This window comes from Lynx rufus, unplaced genomic scaffold (assembly GCF_022079265.1).
Source record: "Lynx rufus isolate CCGP_SWC_20201006 ecotype Redwood Valley unplaced genomic scaffold, mLynRuf1.p SCAF_10, whole genome shotgun sequence".
Lineage (NCBI taxonomy): Eukaryota > Metazoa > Chordata > Mammalia > Carnivora > Felidae > Lynx > Lynx rufus.
The window spans coordinates 42,273,646-42,297,211 of record NW_025814824.1 but is presented as its reverse complement, the minus strand read 5'-3'; the positions used below and the strand labels follow the sequence as shown (position 1 = coordinate 42,297,211).

The 23,566-nt window shown below is 33.0% G+C and overlaps 1 protein-coding gene across 1 annotated transcript in view; it reads right to left on the bottom strand.

Moving 5' to 3' along the window:
* Nucleotides 1-23,566, bottom strand: part of CNTLN (centlein) — a 317,305-nt gene that overhangs the window by 132,024 nt on the left and 161,715 nt on the right. Inside the window, exons 9-12 of the mRNA XM_047064802.1 lie at nt 20,038-20,214; nt 18,086-18,211; nt 8,183-8,304; nt 6,718-6,837 (exon numbers count right to left, since the gene is read on the bottom strand). Coding sequence (XP_046920758.1) covers nt 6,718-6,837; nt 8,183-8,304; nt 18,086-18,211; nt 20,038-20,214 — 545 coding nt within the window. The remainder of the gene's footprint in view (nt 1-6,717; nt 6,838-8,182; nt 8,305-18,085; nt 18,212-20,037; nt 20,215-23,566) is intronic.

Here is a 23,566-nt window from a genome sequence, read left to right as displayed (position 1 = left end):
TTAAATGGCAAAAGACTTATATAGATATTTATCCAAAGCAACACAAATGGCAAAAAAAAAAAAAACACATGCAAAGATGTGCAAAGAAAGACTAAGTGTTAACTAGAATGGAGGGCAAATGGAATCTTTGTAGATTGCTGGTAAAAATACAGAATGATGTAGCCACTACGAACACAGTCAGGCAGTTCCTCAAAAAGTTAGACATATACTTACTATATGACCTAGCAATTCTGCTCACAGGTTTATATCCCAAAGAACTGGAAATAAGTATTCAAACCAATAGTTGTACATAAATGTTCATAGTAGCACTATTCATAATAGCAAAAAAGTAGAAGCAACCCAATTAGCCAACAAGTGATGAATGAATAAGGGGAACCTGGGTGGCTCAGTCGGTTGAGCGTCCCACTTTGGCTCAGGTCATGATCTCACAGTCCATGGGTTCGAGCCCCATGTTGAGTTCTGTGCTGACAGCTCAGAGCCGAGAGCCTGCTTCAGATTCTGCATCTTCCTCTCTTTTGCCCCTCCCCTGCTCGTACTCTGTCTCCTTCTCTCTCAAAAATAAATAAACATTAACAAAAAAAAATTAAAAAGAGATGAATGAATAAATACATATTTATTGTATACAGTGGGATATTATTCAGCTGTAAAAAGGAATGATGTATTGAGACATACTACAATGTGGATGATTCTTGAAAACCTTACACTAGGCGAAAGAAGCCATATGCAAAAGGTCAGATATTATATGATTCCATTTATATAAAATATTCAGAATAGGTAAATCTACAGGGATAGAAAGCAGATTAGTGGTTGCCAGGAACTGAAGGAAGGCAGAAATGGGCAGATTGGGAGTGACTGCTAAATGGATATGGGGTCTCTTTTGAGGGTGATTAAAATGCTTTGGATTAGATAAAGATCATGTCTATACAACACTATAAATACACTAAATGTCACTAAGTTGTATGCTTTAAAATAAAACTAATGTGTAATTCTTACAGTGCTAACAGTTATCCAAAAAATAAATGTGTTTGCAAAATATGTCATGATTTAGCAGACATTTTTTTTGAGAATTTTATTTCCAACTCATGTTAGAGAAATTCAGTTCCTAATCCTCATTTCTATATATGGAAAAATAATATTTGCACTGAAAGAAAACAGGGAGTCTTGCTTTGCTAAAGGAAAAAAAATAACTGAACTTTTCCTACCATAATATTTTGATTTTAGCTCCTTAAAAATTATTACTATTGTATTTTATAAAATATTCTTTGACATCATGGCCAGCATACATTTAATGTTTAAACCTAAAGGAGATGGTATTCCATTGACCTATAGCTTATCTACTTTTTATCATTAAGGAAAAATGATCAAAAGATAATTGAATTGAAGAAGACTTTAGTTATGATATATGGGGTAGAATTCCCTGCTTCTATAAAATAAAATTGAATTTTTAAATTATGAATTCTAAACCCCTTTACTACTGGCCCCAACTCTACCCACCTTCACTGACAAATTCACCAGCCAAGATTCTCAGCATCAAATAGGAAAAGCATCAGTAATTCTTTGCAAATATTTTACATTCTCATACTGATTTTCAGGTAAGAAACAAAAAAGTGAAACAGAAATGATAAGAAGGGGATCAAGATGTTCAAGTGTGCTTTATGAAGAATTTAGTTTTTATTTTAAGAGCAATGGAAAGATGCTAAAGGGTTTTAAACAAGGGAAAGTTATGTTCTTATATGTATTTTTAAAAGATCACCCTGCAGCATTAGGGGGAAAATGGATTCAAGGGTATAACAGTGGATGTAGATATTTTACAAGTTGATATTCACAAGTTTATTCTACATGAGCAGGAAAGATATGATGGTAGTTTTTGGACAAGGGCATTGATAGTAAGAGTGGAAAAACAGATATATTTTAGAGATATTTGTGATATGGAATCATTAAGACTCTTAGAAGGAGGTCAGATAGAGGGATAAATCAGTTATAACCCCCTAGGTTTCTGGTTTGGACAAATGGACAAATCATAATGCTATTTTCCCTACTTTATGCCACTACTATTCCCTTATAGCTCTTATCACCCTTTTGCTTGTTTTTGCTGTTAAGCTGTATGAGGTCCTGATAAAAAAAAAAAAGGGTGGCATATTATTTTTCTGTGTTTACCTGGACCTAGCAGAGCACTCAGATGTAGCATTTTTATATAGGCTATGGATTAGTACAAAAAGACCAAAATTACCCACCCACTGCAAGTTCCTCATTTATTTAGCCAAAGATGCAGATAAACATCCAGTGAATGTCAGTATACCTTCCCTTGACTTCAAGGACATGTTGAATTTGCAATATAAGAAAAGCTAAATATCCTGTGGCAACTGCACCTCTTTTTATAGTTTATATCACTACTCAGAAATAAAGTACACAAATATTTTTGTCTTTAGGAAAATGTTAACGTCTTCATTTAGGAGAATGTTAATATGACTTTGTTGGTTCATAAATCTAACTCAGTTATGGTAAGGCAACATCCTCAACTAAGTGGAAAAGCTGAGTAAGCCTGGCATGTCCGCAAGCTTTCCTTGCCCCTCACTACCTCGCATCCCAAAGAATGGTTTCACCTCACTGGCACATGGCAGATGGCCCTAAAATAAATCTCATTAAGAGTTTGCAATTATTATTCTTCAATACACCACTGTATATTCAACCCATAGCTTATGTGTAGCTCTGAATTATATTGTTTAAATAGTGAATAAATGAAAATATATGAATATTTGTTAGATAAATACTGAGGGAACAAGCCAATTTATTAGCTCATAGATTGTGAAGTTCTTGGTCTTTTATAATAACATCATTATGATCTAATAAGTACATATATTTTATGAATATAGGAACTATACTCCATGCAAATTTCTCAAGTCCTCACATTCTTATACTACAGCAGCAACATACTTCTGACCATATCTAATGGTAGAAACACTATAGTATGGGTCAGTGGTAGCATCATTTCCTTTAACGTATTTTATAAACTGACTTAGAGCTGCCACACAATTTTTTATTAGGATCTTCAAAAGTTAACTCAACTTTTTTTTTTTAATGTTTATTTATTTTTGAGACAGAGAGAGACAGAGCATGAAAGGGGGAGGGTCAGAGAAACAGACACAGAATCTGAAACAGGCTCCAGGCTCCAGGCTCTGTGCCCGATGTGGGGCTCAAACTCACGGACCGCGAGATCATGACCTGAGCTGAAATCAGACGCTTAACCAACTGAGCCACCCAGGCGCCCCAGTTAACTCAACTTTTAAGATTGAATTTGGAAGTACTATTCAAATTTGGTTGGAAGTAGTTTTAGTAGGACATCTTCTTTTATATGTTCTAGTCTTAAATAGTCAGGGCTAAGTATTAAACCAGATGCCAAATGTATGACACAAAAACAATACTGCCTGGTCCACAGAAAAATAAGCTAATACTTCTAGTCCCTGACAAAAAGGAGTAGACATGTCTATCCCTATTCATCCCACTAGTTAAATATAAAAACCCTGAATGTGATAACACAAAACAAATATTAGAAAACTCTGAAAGGCAGGGAAAAGAAGAAGGACACGAGAGGGACCGACCATAGGAGTAGAAGAACAACCCACAGTGATAAATTCTCTGGCTTTCTTCTTTCCTCCCAAATATCTCAAAGTAGGTACTAGAGAAATCCACAACCTCAAAATGCTAATGGACACAAATAAAAAACAGTCTCAAGCAAATTCTGCCCTCCCTAGCCAAGGAACTAAGAAGTGGGCAAACAAGTAGGACAGAAATCATACTGACAATAACCACTCTATTCCCGCCATATACCACTGGAAAAAGGAATTAAAAAAAAATCCTTGCTATTTCTGTCAATAAACGAAGGTCAAACGAGAAGCCTGAAGTTCTACCCTCATCAAGTACAATGAGGCACCCTTTCACACATCCTTTAATGCAGTGTCAGCAGGGGTCAAGTTAGGAGCTAAGACCGCCATCACTTCTCCCAGTATTGATAGGACCCTCTCCCTTAGACACAATATCATCAGAGATCTATTAAAATAAAAGATTTAAATAAGATCTAAAGTCTCAAACACAAAACACTCCCAATGGAGACAAGTGAAAATCACTCATCATACCAAGAACAAAAGAATCTCAACTTGAAGGAGAAATTGTAATTAAGAAATACCACCACCAAGATAATAATGCACATGTTAGAACTACTTGGCAAGGATTTTTTTTAAAGTAATCTCTACGCCCAACGTGGGGCTTGAACTCATGACCCTGAGAACAAGAGTCACATGCTCTACCAACTGAGCCAGCCAGGTGCTCCTTGACAAAGATTTTAGTAGCCATGATTAAAATGCTCCAATAAACAATTATGAATGATCTTGAGACAAATAAAATAGGAAGTCTCAGCAAATAAATCAGTTATATAAGTAAGAATCAAATGGAAATTTTAAAATTGAAAGTTATAAAAACCAAAGTAAAAAACTCAATGCATGGGTTCAACAGCAGATGAAAGAGGAAAAAAATCAGTGAACTTGAAGACAGAACAATAGAAATTACCCAGCTTTAATGACACTGATAAAATAGGCTTAAAAATAAAATGAACAAAGATTCAGGGACCTGTAGGTTAATACTAAAAAATGTAACATCCATGAAAATAGAGTTCCAAAAGGAGAGGAAAAAGAATGTGGGCCTGAAAAAAGTATTTAAAGAAATAAAGAGGAAAATTTCCCAATTTGACAAAGAGCACAAACCTATAGTTTCAAGAAGCTTAGAAAATCCCAAACAGGATAAACCAAAAGAAATCCATGCCAAGACAGGTCATAATTAAACTTCTGAAAAGTAAAGACAAATGAAAATGATTGGAAGTAGTTAAAGAGAATGATGCACTCCCTTTAGAGGAATAATTAAAACAACAGTGTATTTTTCATCAGAAAACATGGAAGTGCCAAATTTTTCAAGTCCTAAAGAAAAAAAATGCTAAACTAGAATTCTCTAATCAGTGAAAATATCCTTCTGGAATGAAGCAGACATGAAGACATTTTAAATAAAGGAAATATTAGAGAATTTGTTGCTAGCCAACTTACCCTAAATGAAAATCTAAAGGGAAACTCTTCAAACAGAAATAAAATGATAAAAGAAGAGAACTTGGAAGGTCAGAAATGAAAAAATAACGGTGGAAAGGCTAAAAACATCCTTCTTTTGAAGTTTTAAAATTGTGTGATAGTTGAAGCAAAAACTATAACATCATCTAATGAGGTTCTCAATGCCTCAAGTAGGTAAACCTATAGACACAGAAAGTAGATTACTGGTTACCTAAAAGGTGTGGTGGTGGTAGAGGAATTGGGGAAGTGACAGCTAAGTGGTGTGCAGTGTGGGGGAGGGGATAAATGAGAATGTTCTAAAATTTATTGCAATGGTGGATGTATAACTCTTTGAATGCACCAAAAGCCATGGAATTATTCACTCTCTATGGCAAATCACATGGCTTGTGAATTATATTTCATTAAAGCTATTAAAAATTGTCAGTGACTATTTCTGGATAAATCTATAAATAATTTTCAAGATAAGAAACTTTCTTATCAGCATAAGACTTTAGCACTAACAGAGTGTAGTGTACTTTAAGAGGTCATTGGAAGTACACATTTTAGTCTGACATATCATTTCCTTAAAAGTTTATCATCATATGGAAAAGGTGTAATCTAAAGTTACATGTGTTATCATATAATATATAAAGTATGAGTCTGATTTTCAGCTAAAAAAATTCAATGATATTTAATTGCATTATGCCATATGATGCTAAATTCTAGTAATCTAAAAGACATCAGGCTTTCAAAAAAACTGCATGCTCTTGATGTCAAAAATTAGCTCTAAATGAAAAAATAGTTAAGTAGCAGAAGAGGCTAATTATGTTGGTTTAAGTCCTTTAAATTTCAAAATAAAAAGTGTTCTGTCTTTGCCAAGCTGAATATAATAGCCTGTGAATTATAAGATCAAGCAAGAAAACTGTATGTTTTCTAAAATGTGAGTATCCTTCATCAAGTTTTATACTTAGGGCAGCTAAAAGACCTATGTGGAGGGATCAGCATTAAGCCCAAAGGACAGGCAGTGCACAGCAAGAAAGAAAGCAATTCCCTCGTGTCTTTTGCAGGTCACTACCAAGGACCATGTTAGCAGATCCATACCAGACCCTTAACAGGCAGTTCTGCTGCTACCAGTAATTAGCTTGGACAGCTCTGGCTCCAAGAGTAGCAGCAAGGCTACACCATAATGAGCTCAGCTGGGATTAGCAGGACAGGGCAGGGAACCAAGAGAGCTCAGGCATTCTGCATTGCGTATGTATCTAGGAGATCAAACAAGGATGGCTGGCTAGGTTATCCCCTCTCCACCTCATTCCAAAAATGAAGCACGGCAGTGTCTAAAATACAAGCTAATGAAGAGCGACACCTCCAACAGATGAGAGCCACATTAATTAACACAATCCCTAGATCATATTATACAGTTTCGGCTAGAGCTAGCAAATGTGCAACTTGTTATTGCATTATACATATATATATATTTAAAAAGCTATCCTTTTTTTTCTTTATTTTTATTAACAAAAACCAGATTATTTCATTTTCAAATTTTATAAGGTATTTCTCTCACGACCTTTAAGCCACAAAAAATTTCTCCCAAATGTTTATCTAAGTCCATGTTGTTAAAAAAGAAACTCACTTTTCAATCATTAGCTCCTGGTTCTCCCTCTTGAAATAGGCCAGTTCATTCCACACAGCATCAGAATCTTCTTGGCGAAGTTGTTGGGGATCTGCTCTCTTTATTTTTCTGATAGGAGTCCTATTTTTAAAATGAAGTTGTTTTCTTCCTTAATATGTTCAAAATGCAATGTAAATTTATTTATACATTCCCTAAAATTTAAAAACATATATTGACCAAATTTCTAAATTCAAGCTCACTATTTATGGAATGAATTTCCTCAAACCTAAGTATGTAGAAATTAAAATCCTGTGTGAAAATTTCCAAAAGACTAACCTGCTACTACAGAAAGCAAACTTTTAAGCAGAAATATGACAGTCTTAGGTCTATTTCTCTCTATTCATTCTAGTAATAATAAAACATATATTGCAGGATGGCCACTTTCTAAAAAAGGATTATAAGCAATCAACTCATCTAGAATTTGTTGCCAACCAATCTGAATGCCATATATGCACTTTCTCTTAAAACAAGCTATCATCAGTAAATATGTCAGAAAGTAGTTTTCATGCTTCTAGTGACTACTAAAGTTAGGTGAGCAGAGGCTAAATGCAGGACAAATTGCTTTATCACTACTTTACTGACAAGTGATATGAAACATTTTCCATTCTTCAAAAGAAAAAATTAGACGTGACAATTACCTACAAAACATGCCAAATGCCCTTTATGTTTTCATTTTCTGTACATAAAACAAACTCTTCGTTTTTATTTTGTAAAAGTGCTGTACTGGCCAATTTAGAAACAGTATTTCTCTACAGAACAGACCAATGTGTATCATCAACATTGCCCTAAAGGATCCATCTCAAAAGATGAGAGGGTAGTAGATTTTCTGTACTCATTCAGTCCTTTGCCCTCTGTTGATACTGTTAACAGGGGAGCCACTTACGACTAACCAAGATCTGAACACCTGTTCAGAGCAATTGAACTGAGACCGCCAATTCATTCAGATAAGCTGCAGAACAAACTGATGGATAGTAAAGATTTTCAAATTGCATACTAGGTTGAAGTAGTTTTAAGATAGTTAATTTAACTATATATGTGAATTTCATATTTCTCTGGTCTTTCAATTAAAGAGTTATAAACTTTGTATTACCATTATTTTATTTATTTACTTTTTCAATCATTTGGGTATGAACTAATTTTGCATTAAGTTATCTACTTTACTAATCTACTCTATTGATATTTAAGTGTATACAATAATTCATAATCACCTACATTATGAAATCTGCAAATGATAGGAAATCTATAGTTATTGCTAGCATATTTATCTGCTTTCATTTATTGTATTATCTATTCAAAACTTCACAAGAAAGATTTGAATACCACGTAATTTCTTTAAAATCAAACAAAAGCCATTAAAACACCTATACGATGCTACTCGATTCCATTTAATATTTAGGGAAATGCCTTTATGAGCTATGTAACTCACATGCCACTGCCTTCTTCCCACTGTTTTAATTGCTCTTTTACTGCTCTGTAGTTGGTCTGTAACATCTGTAGCCTTTCCTTGCGTTTTTCATGGGCATCTCTTAGCTCATCATTTTCTTGGCTCTGTAGAACACAAAAAAGCAAGTACACAAGTTTTAAAAAGTATGAGTATAATGTTGCAAATAAAAGGTTGCCCATCTAAATATGAAATTTGAAAGTAAACAGTAAATATAAATTAATTTGTAATACTTAAACAGAAAAAAGGGAAGGATTCTTAAAGTCACAAAATAGGTTTGCTTGGTAAATTCAACAGACGCACTGCATTTTTTTTAAGCTTAGTAATTTCAAAATTTTGCTGTCAAATTAGTTTCATTCCTTTCCCTGTAGTCAATTAGTACACATACAAATATTTGAGTCAATTTTACAGAATTTTAATTTCTTTTTCAACAAAAGGATTAGTCTATATATAACAAAATTTTATTTTCATACTTATAAATGCATAGAATTAGTGTAAAAACACTAATCGTAGTAAGATCAATGCTTCTGCCCATGGATTTATGATTTGCTTAATACAAAGCACAGGGATTACACAGGAGGAAAAAAATCAGTTTGGACCTATGTCTGAAGTAGCATAGTGTAACATTCTGGGATGCACTGTACAGAATCGAAATGGAAGAACTGGGCTTTGTACTCTTGAAGAGGTCATAGAAACATTACTGGGTTATACCATTAAAGTCAACAACTTCTAAGTGTTCAAAATAGAGTACATGAAATATGTCTTCATTTAGATATATCCACAAAATGAACTTATCAAGCCCAAATTTTCAGTTCCTAGAGGATGTATTTATGTTACATATGCACTGTTTCTCAAAGTAAAGTAACTCCTTGAATTTAACCATGTGAATTTCAAATTTGTTTTTTAAACTTTTTCATATTTCTATATGAAGGAACTTGTATAGTTATTTAGTGGAGGCAACAGGTACTCTCTAACATTCCGGTGAGGTGAAATGAGAAGGCACATGGCAGTCAGAAAAATCTGAAATCTATTCTTGGAGCTTTCTCATATTGGCTGAATAGTCTTAAGAATACTATTTAAATTAATTCAATTTCTTTTTCTGTAAAATACTGAGAAGAGCACAGAGATTTAAATAATGATGACTAAATTAAATGAGCAAATATGCAGGTAAAGCCGCTGGCACTATGCTTGCCCGGTAGAGGCACAAAGCAGAAGTTAGCTTTCTTCCCTTTCATTTTCCCAGGTATTAACTGATGTCCTTATCATGAAGAAGCCAAATTCATGGATTCCTGAACCATCTACCTCTCATCTCAACAGTGAGATAATACTTACAGAGTTTGCATTATTTTACTGCAATTCTACCTGTCTCAACAGTATGGATATTTTGTCATTCCACTTTGAATGTAGGTCTAGTAGGATAACTTCAATAAATCTCTCAAGTAGTTATTAGGAAGTATCTGAGTCCTGTGTGCACCAAGCGTCTGTATGCCATCTGGAAATGGAGGTGCTTGATGAAAACGCACGAGAATGGCATCACTTGAAAGGGGCAATCAGAATAAACGTTATCCTGAAGAGTTTTAGAAGATAAACAGATTACAGGTACTGCAAACTTGCTAAAGAGTAGCGTGGTTTAATACCATGTTTAAAAATTCAGGATACTGAATTGAATTTTGTTCAACTGAAGAACCATATATTAAGAGTCTATTACATGCAGAGTGTTAAGTGCTGATAAGAGTTCAACTCTTCCTGCTCACAGTTAGTAAATTTTATCTTGACATAGTTACTTAAATTCAGTGTGTCCCAGTTTCTCCATCTTTAAAATAAAAGCTATTTATATCTCTCCTATTCTAAGACAAAAGAATGATTTACCCCTTTTAAGAAAAAATTTTTAATGTTTATTTATTAACAGAGTGTGAGTGGTGGAGGGGCAGAGAGAGAGGGAGACACAGAATCCAAAGCAGGCTCCAGGCTCCAAGCTGTCAGCACAAAGACCAATGCTGGGCTCGAACTCAGACCACAAGATCATGACCCTAGCTGAAGTCTGATGCTTAACTAACTGAGCCACCCAGGCACCCCAGGATGATTTACCCTTGACCTTAAGTTTTCCCTACTGTTGGTGAACAATCCAAATATCACTTTACTTCGGTAAATGATAAGCTTTCTAATCTTATGTGAAATAATTTAAATTAACCAAATAGAAAAGTAATAATTAATAATGTTACTTCCTCATAAATGAAGATAAGTTCATTGTGTTTACTAGAATTCTTTAAGAACTAATCAGATTTATTAGGATTTTAAACAGGATATACTATAAACTTATTAATAAAATAATTATAAGAAATGTATAGGTATTAAAAAGATTCATGTCAAAACACAATTTTCTTTTCTTTTCTTTTTTAAAGTTTACTTCTTTATTTTGAGAGAGGGAGGGAGACAGAGCATACACACAAAAGAGAGAGAGCGAGCACGAACAGGGGAAGGGTAGAGAGAGGGAGAGAGGGACTCTGAAGCAGGTCCTGCACTGTCAACACAGAGACCGACATGGAGCTTGAACTCATAAACCAAACTTACAAACCAAACCTTGGCTGCTTAAACTGACTGAGCCTCCCAAGTGCCCCAAAACACAATTTTCAAATGAACATGGTTAAGCTGAATATTTTGTTAAATTCTAAAATAGCTTTCTCTAATTACTCTTCATTGAATCAAATTCCTTCCCCACAAACTCTTATTTTACAATGAATTTCTTAGAAATGATTACATATAAACCCAGTGTTTTGGAATCATTAAAAGTCTGTGTTAAGAGTCCCTAGAAGCTCTGAGTAAAAAGAATTTAAAAGACTGCCCAAAAACAAAAGACGTGAATAGACACTTCTCCAAAGAAGACATCCAGATGGCCAACCGACACATGAAAAAATGCTCAACATCACTCATCATCAGGGAAATACAAATCAAAACCACAATGAGATACCACCTCACACATGTCAGAATGGCTAACATTAACAACTCAGGCAACAACTGTTGCAAGGATGTTGGAGAGGATGCGGAGAAAGAGGATCTCTTTTGCATTGTTGGTGGGAATGCAAGCTGGTGCAGCCACTCTGGAAAACAGTATGGAGGTTCCTCGAAAAATTAAAAATAGAACAACCCTATGACCCAGCAATTGCACTACTAGGCATTTATCCAACGGATACAGGTGTGCTGTTTCAAAGGGACACATGCACCCCCATGTTTATAGCAGCACTATCAACAATAGCCAAAGTATGGAAAGATCCAAATGTCCATCGGTGGATGAATGGATAAAGAAGAGGTGGAATATATATACAATGGAGTATTACTTGGCAGTCAAAAAGAATGAAATCTTGCCATTTGCAACTACGTGGATGGAACTGGGGGATATTATGCTAAGTGAAATTAGTCAGAGAAAGACAAAAATCATATGACTTCACTTATATGAGGACTTTAAGAGACAAAACAGATGAACATAGGGAAGGGAAACAAAAATAATATAAAAACAGGGAGGAGGACAAAACAGGAAAGACTCATAAATATGGAGAACAAACTGAGGGTTATTGAAGGGGTTGTGGGAGGGGGGATGGGCTAAATGGGTAAGGGGCACTAAGGAGTCTATTCCTGAAATCATTGTTGCACTATATGCTAACAAATTTGGATGTAAATTTAAAAAAATAAAAAAATTAAATTACATAAAGCTACAAAAATAATTAAATAAAAATAAAATAAAAATGATGTTAAAACATTCAATTATAGTGGTGCCCACTGACCACCTGCATCAAAATTACCTGTGATGGTTATTAAAAGTGTTTTAACCCCCCCAAAAAAAAATTTAAAAAAATAAATAAAAGACTGCCCAACAAGTAAAAATTAATCAAATGGGATATCCAGATTTTTTGTGTTGTCTTTCACAAAAAATCCTCTGTTAAGTCTATGGAACAAATGGAGTTTCTTATTGTTAGTACTATCATTATTTTAGCATTTTACAGTACTGTCTCAGCTTCCACTAATCACTGAATTTATACCCAATATTTTCCCTAGTTCTTATAGAGAAATCAACTATCTTAGGCTATTAAACCGAAGATTAAGACTCAATAAAAATTTCCTGAGTCCTAAATGTCACCCACAATATGCCAGACTCTGTCTTAGGCATAATACTTAAACAAAGCACTCACCGTAGCCACCTCTGTAAAACTTTGGTGTAATGTATTTCATATTAGCAAATAGTTTTGATTTTTCTATAGTAATTGAAATAGGGGGCTCCCTCCATTAAGTAATGATTATGGGAAAGTAGTTTTATAGAGGAGCTTTCTCCTTTAATAACGCATGCTTCATAATTTACTACAACTAATGCTGGAGTATTTACATATTCCTTATAAAATTACTAAGATCTAAATTATTACAAATGAAAGTAAACTAGGGATTATTTCACAAATCAATTTGATAGGCATAATTTATAACAATTATTATTTTAAAATGCAGTTTCATCCATAGATTTGTCCTTTGAGAATGCTACTAACAAATTTTAACACATGGGTTAAATAAGTCCTAGAGACTATTGTTCCTTTGGCCTACTTTAAAAATAGACAGAATTATAGAGATATGTAAATATAGGATAGATAAATAGATACATAGATAGATAATATATATTGAAAGAAAAACATTTTTCCCTATTTTAGTGCAAGAACAGATTTAGCTGAAGTCTTCAGGCAAAGTTAACTATCTCAAAAGAAATATTTAATGTGTAGAAAGAATAATCAAAATATTTTTTATAATATTATAACAAATACAAATTAACCATAGTTTGGATTATGATTCTTCAAGTCTCATTTGACTATAATTGCCTAAGTCAAAACCATAGTACTTCATTTGGGAAATACTGTACCCAAAGATCTTATAACAAAATCAAATGTAAAGACTGAGAGATATATTTAATATCACTAATCGCTACACTTTCCCAAGAGGATACACTCAAAAATATCCCAAGGGCAGTCACTGAATTAGGTCCATTTATTAATTAGATCACTCAATAAAACACTTACTGACCACCTTCACTATATTTTGCAATTAAACTAGCCAAACTAGAGGCTCTAATTTCTATATACAAACAAGTGTGAAGGACTAAAACATTAGAAAATAGAAAGATTGTAACAACGGACTTTGTTTCATGGTATCTGCAATTTTACTTTTTTTTTTAAATATATTTTTTAACTTTTATTTATTTTTGAGACAGAGAGAGACAGAGCATGAACGGGGGAGGGTCAGAGAGAGAGGGAGACACAGAATCAGAAACAGGCTCCAGGCTCTGAGCAGTCAGCACAGAGCCCGACGCGGGGCTCAAACTCACGGACCGCGAGATCATGACCTGAGCCGAAGTTGGACGCTTAACCGACTGAGCCACCCAGGTGCCCCTGCAATTTTACTTTTGAGTTCATAAGAATAAAAATGAGTCTTGATCTAATCTACTAATTTGGTCAAAGGCTCCATGACAGGCATGAGGCAAACTAAGAATATGAGTACTGTTAATAAAACAGTGGCTCAATCTTCATAGAATAATAGCAAGGTTTTTAAAAATTAAAAAAAAGAAAAACCTTTCATAAAATACCAAGGATTCCACGGATGATTAATTTTAGCAGTGTATAAAGTTGAACGTATAAAGAATGCATATTAGAGCATTGAAAAATAAAAAGACATATAAACTATATTCAAAGGACACACTGATGTTATTAAATGGTATAGAAAAGTGCTAATAGAATCAAGTTATCAAATGCATTAAAGTCCATAAAACAGAGATTCATGGCATTAGTGATCCCAAGAATAGTAAAGATTTCATAAAACTCAGATGCATTGCTTTCCAAATTATAGTTTATACATTGTTAGATCACTACACTTAGGAAGTCAGGATTTGGAAATGGTTGGATTGTTTAGAATAACAGTTTTCAACTCTTTTATTACTATTGGTTCTTTTATTTACAACATTGGTCACTCATCTTGAAAATATGTACAACAATTCACAGAAATAAGCTAAACAAGATAATGTACAAATATTTTTACATAATTCATTACTAGTATTAGAATAATATGCATGACTTACTACTGATACAGTAAGGAGCATCATTTCAATATATCAAAGTGCACATACATTGTTCCATGGTAGAGGTTATCTGGAGAAGCTTATTTGTCCTGCTTTCCCTACAGTCCACCTTGGTGATCAACTTGGGACCTAAATATATCTACTGCAGGGGACCTAGGTGGCTCAGTCAGTTGAGCATCTGATTCTTGATTTTGGCTCAGGTCATGATCTCACAGTTCATGGGATCAAACCCCGTGTCAGCCTCAGTGCTCACAGCTATCTACTGTGCCATGGAGCATGTGTTTAGTTTAGTAGTTCCAACAGGTATCTTCCATGGACAATAGTTTTTTGTGAAATATTAATAGGTATATTAATATACCTATTATTAATATAATCAAGTAGATCTGGGAAATAAATTATACCTTTCTATAGATTCACAATACACATTGATATCTTAACAGCTCACAGAAAAAAAAGAGATTTTAATCCACTGCTTATGATAATTGAGCACAGAACATTTTTCTGTCATATTCCCATTAGCTTCTGGCAGAGCAGTATTCAATAGAATACTAATATGGGAAGGCCATGATAAATATCAACAGGTATTAACAGGTAATGGTCTACAAAAGGAGCACCATGACCAAAAAACGCATATTAAAAACCATAAGACACTGTTGGGGGTTGAAATAAATCCCCTTCAGAAAGGTATGTTCGAGTACTAACCCCTTGGTGATAAGCCTTTACAGAGGTAATTAAGTTAAAATGAGATCCTTAGGATAGGATAGGCCCTAATCCAATTGACTGGTGTCTTTATAACAAGGAGAAATTTAGACACACAGAGAGACACACACATTGAGGGGAGATGGTGTGAAGTATGAAGACACAGGGAGAGTGCCATCTATACGTGGAGGAACACCTGAGACTATTAGAAACTAGAAGAGAGAAATGGATTCTCTCCCTCACAGGCTTCAGAAGGAACTAATCCTATGGACATCTTGATTTTGGAATTTTGTGGCCTCCAGGACTTTGAGTCAATAAATTTCTGTTCTTGTAAGCCAGGCAGGTTGTGGTAGTTTGCCATGGCAGCCCCAAGAAACTATTACAGACACATCATTAATTCTTATCTTACCTTATATTCACATGCACTTGAGCAACAGTAATAATATTAATACTAAAGCCTAATTAAGAGAAATACAGGAAGAAGTTTCGTGTCTTCACTAAATATGATAGGTATACTTACTAAAATAAGGCTGTAAATTAAAAAGTATCCTGGACCCAATCACTCTCTTTGGAATTGCTTTTACTTTACAGGTTTTGTTTACCTACTTCTTTGGATAAATGGTCTTGATTATAGTGCTTTTTTCATTCAACTATTTTGCTCTTTCAAAACAAGAAATCCTTTCCTACTAAATGACAAAATACAGTGAAAAACATCTGCTCGCATTTCCCCCTTATCTTGCAAATCTATAGAAGAAAACATACATTTGAAATGCATAATTATCACTAACCAACTTCAAAAAGGAATACAGAAGAAGTATAAATGAAAAAGAAATTGTGTGAAGAAAGAATTGTACTCTGAAAATAAGCTTGAAGCCTCATGCAAAAGTGTAGTTGTTAGGAAAAAGCAGTAAGAAATTAGTACAATGCTTCTGAGACTCTTTTTTAAGCAAGAAATTCAAGAGGTAGAAGAGGATAGATCTAAAAATATCTTAATTGCTCTATTCCTTCCTGCCATGTCCAAGACTCAGAGAGTTTGGGGGCAAGTACGTGGAGATCTGTTACTATTGAGTGGGATATGTGAGTTAATTTTATGTGTCAACTTGACTGATCAGATATTAGGTTAATCATTTTTCCTGGGTGTATCTGTGAGGGTGTTTTTGTACAAAAAGAACACGTGAATCAGAAGACTGAGTAAAGCATACTGTCCTTCCCAAAGTGATAGGATTCATCCAAATCACCAAAGGCCTGAGTTGAATAAAAGGCTGCATAAGAAAGAATCCTTTTTTTTTTTTTTTTTTTTTTTTTTTTTGCCTTTTAGCTGAGACATTGGTTTTGTCCCTTTGGACTCAGATTCAGATTGGGACTGGGACTTATACCATCAGCTTCCTGGTTTTCAGCCCTTTGGACCCAGACTGAAACCATACCACTGGCTCTCCAGCTTTCCAGTTTGACAACTGTAGATCTTAGACTTCTCAGACTCCATAATTGTATGACCCAATTCCTTATAGTAAGTCAATCTATCTATGTCTGTTTCTCTCTTTCTCTCTCTTGAGATAGACAGATAGATTGATATAGATATATAGATATAGATTAGATATAGATCTTTTTCAGAATAATGACACCTCATTAGGAAAACTGAAAGGGTTCTATCCTACTGGTTCTGTTTCTCTGAAGAACCCAGATTAATACAGGATAGAAGCCTTGGTATGTGAATTTCAAGAATTATGCAAAAGGAGGAAGATGATAACATGGCTTCCTAAACATGTCCTTAATATCCTGTGTGTACTCCCATGTTTACACTAATGTACTAGATTCAAACTGCTCATATAGCATCTTCTTAACTAGAGAAAGGGTCTTGAATGATAGTTATCTAAGAGTCTCCTTTTTTACAAGTGACTTGTTAGGCTAGTTGCACTGCTCAGTAAGTTGTTATTGAGTAAACAAACGCATTAGCAAATAACTCCAGGTGTGGGACACCTAGCTGGTTCAGTTGGAAGAGCATGTGACTCTTGACCTCAGGGTTGTGACTTCAAGCCTCATGATGGGTATAGAGATTACAAATAATAATAATAATAATAAATGAACCAACTAAATAAATCAGTAACTCCAAGTGTATAAATTTCAAATAGGCTAAATACTAGCAAGTTGATGTCATCTGATCATTTTATTTTTTGTAGAAAAAGAGATGATAATTTTCCTTTCTTTTAGAACTAAAGTTTAACTCTGTATAAATATAAATTATTGTTTAGTGGAAAGGCAGAAAAAAGTATTAATTGTAGCTTAGGTTAACTATACCTCAAAACCATATCTTATTCCACAGCACACATAATATAAGTCAAACTTTTTTCTCCCTAAGAATAACCTGTATTATATGACAAAGAATCTGAGCTTTAAATGTATTGGATTCTAATCATGTGTTAAACAATGGTCTTGTCATAAAATGTCTTAAAACTATTTGAGATTCAATTAAATGGCTACTTCTCAAATAGTATAGGCCTTTGGGTAGTCGTGCATAAAGAATCACAAGTTTAGCCATATTAAATTCAGAAAAAATAAAAGCCCTCAATATAGTCAAATGGAAAAAATAACATATTTGCCATTTTAACTATGTAATTTGTCTTGAAAGGACAATGGTAAGTGACTTGAGCTAGGTGAGTATAGTTTTCAACTCACTTTTCTTTTTATATGCTTATCACATATAGAGAACTATGAAAAATTCTCTACTTGCTATAGTTCTATTTTTTTTTTGTCTCTGGGGAGCTATAAGAAATTTATTCCCAATATTAAGCCAAAATCTTCCTAAATAATTTTATTTTTTTACAATTTTATTTTTTTCCAAACAATTTTATTTTTTTCCAAGCAATTTTAAAGTAGTGGATAAATATTTACTTACAAGCAGCAAATTTTTTTTGTTACTTTATTATCCTAAGAAATCTGAGACGCAAGACCAACCGATGATACATTTTTATACACGTAATTAAATTCAGGAAAGATAAATGATAAGCAGTGATTTGTAAAGGGAATGTTTACTTTGGTATATCTTTATCTTTGCAAGGTTATTACTAAAGAAATGATTTAATGTTCACCTTTAGTTGTAGCGCCTTCTCTAAGTTTTCAATCTTTCTTTCAGCTTTCCTCAGCTTCCTCAGCTCCTCTGAGTCTGTGAAAGAACTCTTTGGGGACAAAGACCTTGAACGTTTCACAGGTGGTTCCTCGAGAATAAAACAAGGACATGGTTGAACTAGTTGGAACACTGGATTATGAAAGACATGCAAAATTAAAGAACAAGTAATTTTGAATACTAATAATGAATTATAAAAAAAATCCTGCATGGAATACCAGAGAAATAACAAGCGGAATTACCACAGTGCTACCGCTAAAGGTTTCTCTGTGACTCGTTAATGAGAATATTCATTTACATTTACATTGTTTCTTTCAGAATAATGATGTCCCATTAGGGAAGACTAAAGGGTTATAGACTCAGAAATGCAAGAAACCTCATTACAAAGGAGGGGATAGAGGCTGGTCTAATTGCTCTATAAGGGTCCAAGGTTACACTTGATAGGACAACCAGAAACAAGAGGGAAAGGATTTTTTTCCCTTTGAAATAGTTTAACACACTGTGAAGTTGAAGGAACAATATGCTTGAGGAATATAAATACAACAGACAGTAGATCTTATACCATAATGACCATATGGTCATTAACTATAATGTGGCTAACTAGAGACAAGAATGTGTGTTTATATTATGTACAGCTTCATATACCAATCTGGAGAAGGAATATGTGAGAGCAACTATTAAGCTGGGCAACATATTGTTCATACTTACTGCATGTCCTTATGAAAAAGAAAGAAAATTTTGTTCCAAATATCCCTCTCATTTTCTTGACTTTTGTTAAAAGCAACGAAACATCAAAGTGGTTCATTTTTTAACTTCAGCAATGTAGCAAGCAACCAAATTAGAACTATAATGTATCTCCATTTTAGGAATGTTGTCTTTCATTTAAATAAAGCTCAATACTCTGAAACTACTCCAAAATGGCAAGAAATGTTTAATGCAGTTATGTTTAAATAAATAAATAAATAAATACATATGTACATATATAAAGCTCACTCTTCTGAAAACTACTAATAATATTACAGGGAGTAAATAAGACTATAATAGTAACTTGGATCTTTTTAAATACTTCCTTTATTAAGACAGTTCTATTCATAGAAAAAATGGAAAGAATTAAAAACAATTATCTTGAAAAACACAGTATTCTGTTTATAAAAAAATTTTCTATGCTGAAGTAACAAGTGTGAGAAAAATATGTCTAAATTTGCTTACTTTTCTATGTATCTAGAATTTACATATTTACAATGTTATACAATAACATATTTACAACATGATATTATAAAATTTTTATATTGGTCAATGTTCATAGACTCTCTTGCAGCCTAACAGGAATACATACTATAGTATATATATACTGTAATACAAATACTACAAAAAGGGAAAGTTAGACACTAATAAATGAGAAACATGCTATGGAAAATTTGCTTATTTTCTGTGTTGCTACATGTTTAAATATGAAATTATAAAATTCCATAAATTGATGTTAAATTCCACTTTATAGTTTATATCTACATGGGCAGTATTTTAAATATCATATCTGAATGAAATAGAAACATTAAGATATATTTTTCTTTTAACAACTAATGCTACTTTAAAATGATTTTTTACCTAGATTAGCTTAGCTATAAATTAGATACATGAGGCATATACTTAGCAAAACTTTTTAACCTAAGAATGTTAATCTACTGCAAACAGCTATACTACTGCTAATATATTTAATTAAATTAGGAATATATTGTTTAGTTTTTCAAAGGGGAAAACTCTCTACTCACAACAATTTTTTATCAAGCATTTGGCATATAACATTTTTCAAGCTTCCAGAAATATAAGCAGAGAAGTAAATGCTGCTGTTTTTTATCTTCATTGCTTGTCTTGCCAGCCTCATCCTGACAAATTCACAAAATGACAAAATGTCCCTACCTTAGGTTTTCCTTCAGTACTTGTCCAGATGCCCTTCTCTGAGGAATCCTTGTTGGTAGATTTGTTCTCTGAGAGTTTTTCATTTGCTATTTTTAGTTTTTCCTGTAAATACTCGATTTCAGACTTCTGTGAGACCATTAAAGTTTCTAAGCTCGATAAAGATGGCCGTTGAGATACCTATTAAAAAAAAGCGTTAAGTGCAAATATATATGCATGTTTATATATTATTTATATATGTGCAAACACTTATCCATAATATTACATTATATAAATAAGTATTCAGAGAAGGAAAATTTCATTTCAATAATGAACTATAAACTAGAATCAGCTAAACTTCTATTATCCTAATAGAATGGCATTTTCCAATAAAATAGCCAAGAGTCTGTATAAATATTTTCCCAAATAATATTGCCATACAGATTTGCAGAAGAAAAAATTTAAAGCATGGTTGCATGAAATATACCACTCATAAGTAAATTAATTATTTCAAAAATACAATTATACACATATGTATTTCTTCACAAAATACTCCAGCCACCATTTGATCATCATGAGTCATATAATACCACTGAATATAAACCTGGTAAAAGGAAACCAACAGCACTATAGGTCTAATTGTCTTTCAGTGTATCATAATTTAATAACATCAACACAAAAGACTCTGATATTTTCAGTCAATACAGTCCATTATATTCTCTCTTGAAATTTATTACTATGTCAGATAATCTGTTAATGGTAAGCATCACATTGTAACTATAAGAAAAAATCACAGAAAAATTAAGTATGTAGGATATCTTTTAGAAATGTTAGTTCATAAAAACCAGCATTCTATAAAATTCTACTACCATCTCAACTGAATATATTTGAGACCATTAAAATCCATGCACATACTGTATTTCAAATTAAGCACTCCACTTACAAAAAACAAAAACACTAAATCATAGTGCAAACAAAGTTTTTGTTGATTTCCAGCAAAGAAAGTCAAGATTACAATCACAAGATTCTAATATTGGATATAGAGCAAGCAGCCCTGAAAATAGTTTCATTTAAAATGTGGAAACCTTATCCATCCTAAATGATATTCCTAAGGGCTATCAGAAGAATACACATGTTTAACTTTTTTGAATCAATGTTGGAAAATTTTACCCTTTTCTGGTTTTAACTTTTTCTTTTTTTAGGGAATAGGGAAAAAAAACTGCCCTAATTCAAACTTCTAATTATTTATGAGAGAGGTCATCTTTGATTTATTTACATTGTTACACTTTTGTCTACTTAAATCACTTGATTTGTTTTCCAACCGTCATTCTATTATATTGCTAAATATTTTTCTCAGCATTGTTTATATTGTAGTTACCACATTTACAATATATTAAATACTCCAGACCGTTCTTTAAATATCAAATTAAAATACTTCAAGCACTTTTATTTCAAACTCTAAATGATTTTTCCCTATTCTTTCCTCCCACCTGTAATCACCGTATGACTATTATTTATTTTATTTTCTCTTCCTATCGTGTAAGCAAATTTACACTGTTTATAACTATTCCATTTGACTGGACTGGCAATCTGAACAGTTTTCAAAAGCTACCTGCTCTTATCCAGGTTCCTTTAAATAAAATTATGAAGAATATATTAATATCCTATCATTTACCAAAGGTATTTTTAAAGAAGCTGTTCAAGGTGAAACAAAAATTTAGAATAAAATGGAAATAACATAACTTTAGTTTTATTGGTGTATCCAGTAAGAAATCCCATGTTCTTTAAATGAGTTTAAATAGATTATTTATTTAATAATGAATTATATGTAGTAGATATGAATATAAAAATACAAATATCCAGTCAAGAAGCTGCAATGATAAATTCAAATATTCATGAAGACATTAAAAATGCTCCAACAGTGGTTACTATCATCATCATAAATGATTTCATATTTAAGGAGCAGTCCTTCAGAATTCTTCAACAAACAATAACAGAACTTCAAAAACTGTAATAGTGATTAACTCAAATTCACATAAAAGCTGGGAAGATAATGTAAGTAAATAAGTAAAATGGGTTGTTTTCGGTTTGTTTTAAAATTATAGCTTTAAAAAAAAAATTATAGCTTTAGAATTCATTCAACAGAGATGCTTTATAGACGTATTAAACATGTATATACATTCTTTACATCCACAAAACAACTTCTAAATTCTCCCAGGTTTTTTTTTTTTAATCTTACCCTCTCCCCCTCTTTCCTTTTATCACTTTTGCTAGAGATATATGCACAATAAGTATTTTCATATTTCTCTTAATATGACCACTTTTAAAAGTATAAGTAAAATGAAATGTCAAATGACACTGCCTCACCTCAGGTCATAACAAGGGTATATGGCAACAGCAACTCGGCTCCAACCAACTGTTTCCCTAGAGGAATGAATGTGGCCCACTACTGCCAGAGCTGTTGATTTTTCAAAAGAAGGAATCAGGACTTCTAACGGAAATCTCCTAATTTTAAGATGTTGGCCAGACTCAGTTTATGACTTCTGTATTTTGAGAACATGGTTGTGGGAGTTATAAACCCCTACAAATTTTCTCGAGAAATTTTGAAATATGCATCAAAGCCATCAAAGCACATAAAAGCGTATCAAGCTTTTGGCTTAGCATTCTAGTCATGCTGAGGGTTGATACAGAAAGATATCCATGACAAAATATTAAATGAGAAAAGCAAGTTACCAACGAATATATTATATAGAAACAGATTTCATCAAACGTGCATAGGAAAAAAATAAACCTTAAAATGTTTTACTTAGTGTTATTTCTTAGTGGAAAAATTATATGTGCATTATTTTTTTCACATTTATTTGAATTAATAAATTTTAATAAATTTTAAATTTTATTAAAAGTAATAAATTTTACAATGAACACATCACTAAAAGTTTTTCAAAGTGTAATTTTTTTCTTCAAATAAAAGGAATAAAAGTTGACTATAAAATTTTCAGGTTAGATAAGAGAAATATAAATGGGAAGTCTTTCTATAATTTCATCCCTTACAGTTCACTAGTGATAACTTTGCGCTATACTACTCAGATGTTAAAAAGAAAAGGAGAACCATTGTAATTCTGCCCTTTAATCTGTTTTTTAAAATAGGCTTAATTTTTTAGAGCAGTTTTACACTTACAGAAAATCTAAGCAGACGCTACAGAGTCCTGTACCTCCCACTCTCAGCCATCCAGGTTCCCTATTATTAACATCTAAAATTAATATTTTGTACATTTGTTACAAGTAATAAACAATATTCACTTTACTTTTAACTGAAGTCCATAATGTATTCAAATCTCCATAGTTTGTACATAACATCCCTTTTCTGTTCCAGGATCCCATCCACAATATCACATTACATTCACCTGTCATGCCAGCAACTCTTGGCTCTGACAGTTTTTCAGACTTTCCTTACTTTTGATAACACTGATAGTTTTGATGAGTAAATGATATGCAGTGCACTGTAGGATACCCCTCCATTGGAATCTGTCTAAATTTTTCTCATGATTAGACT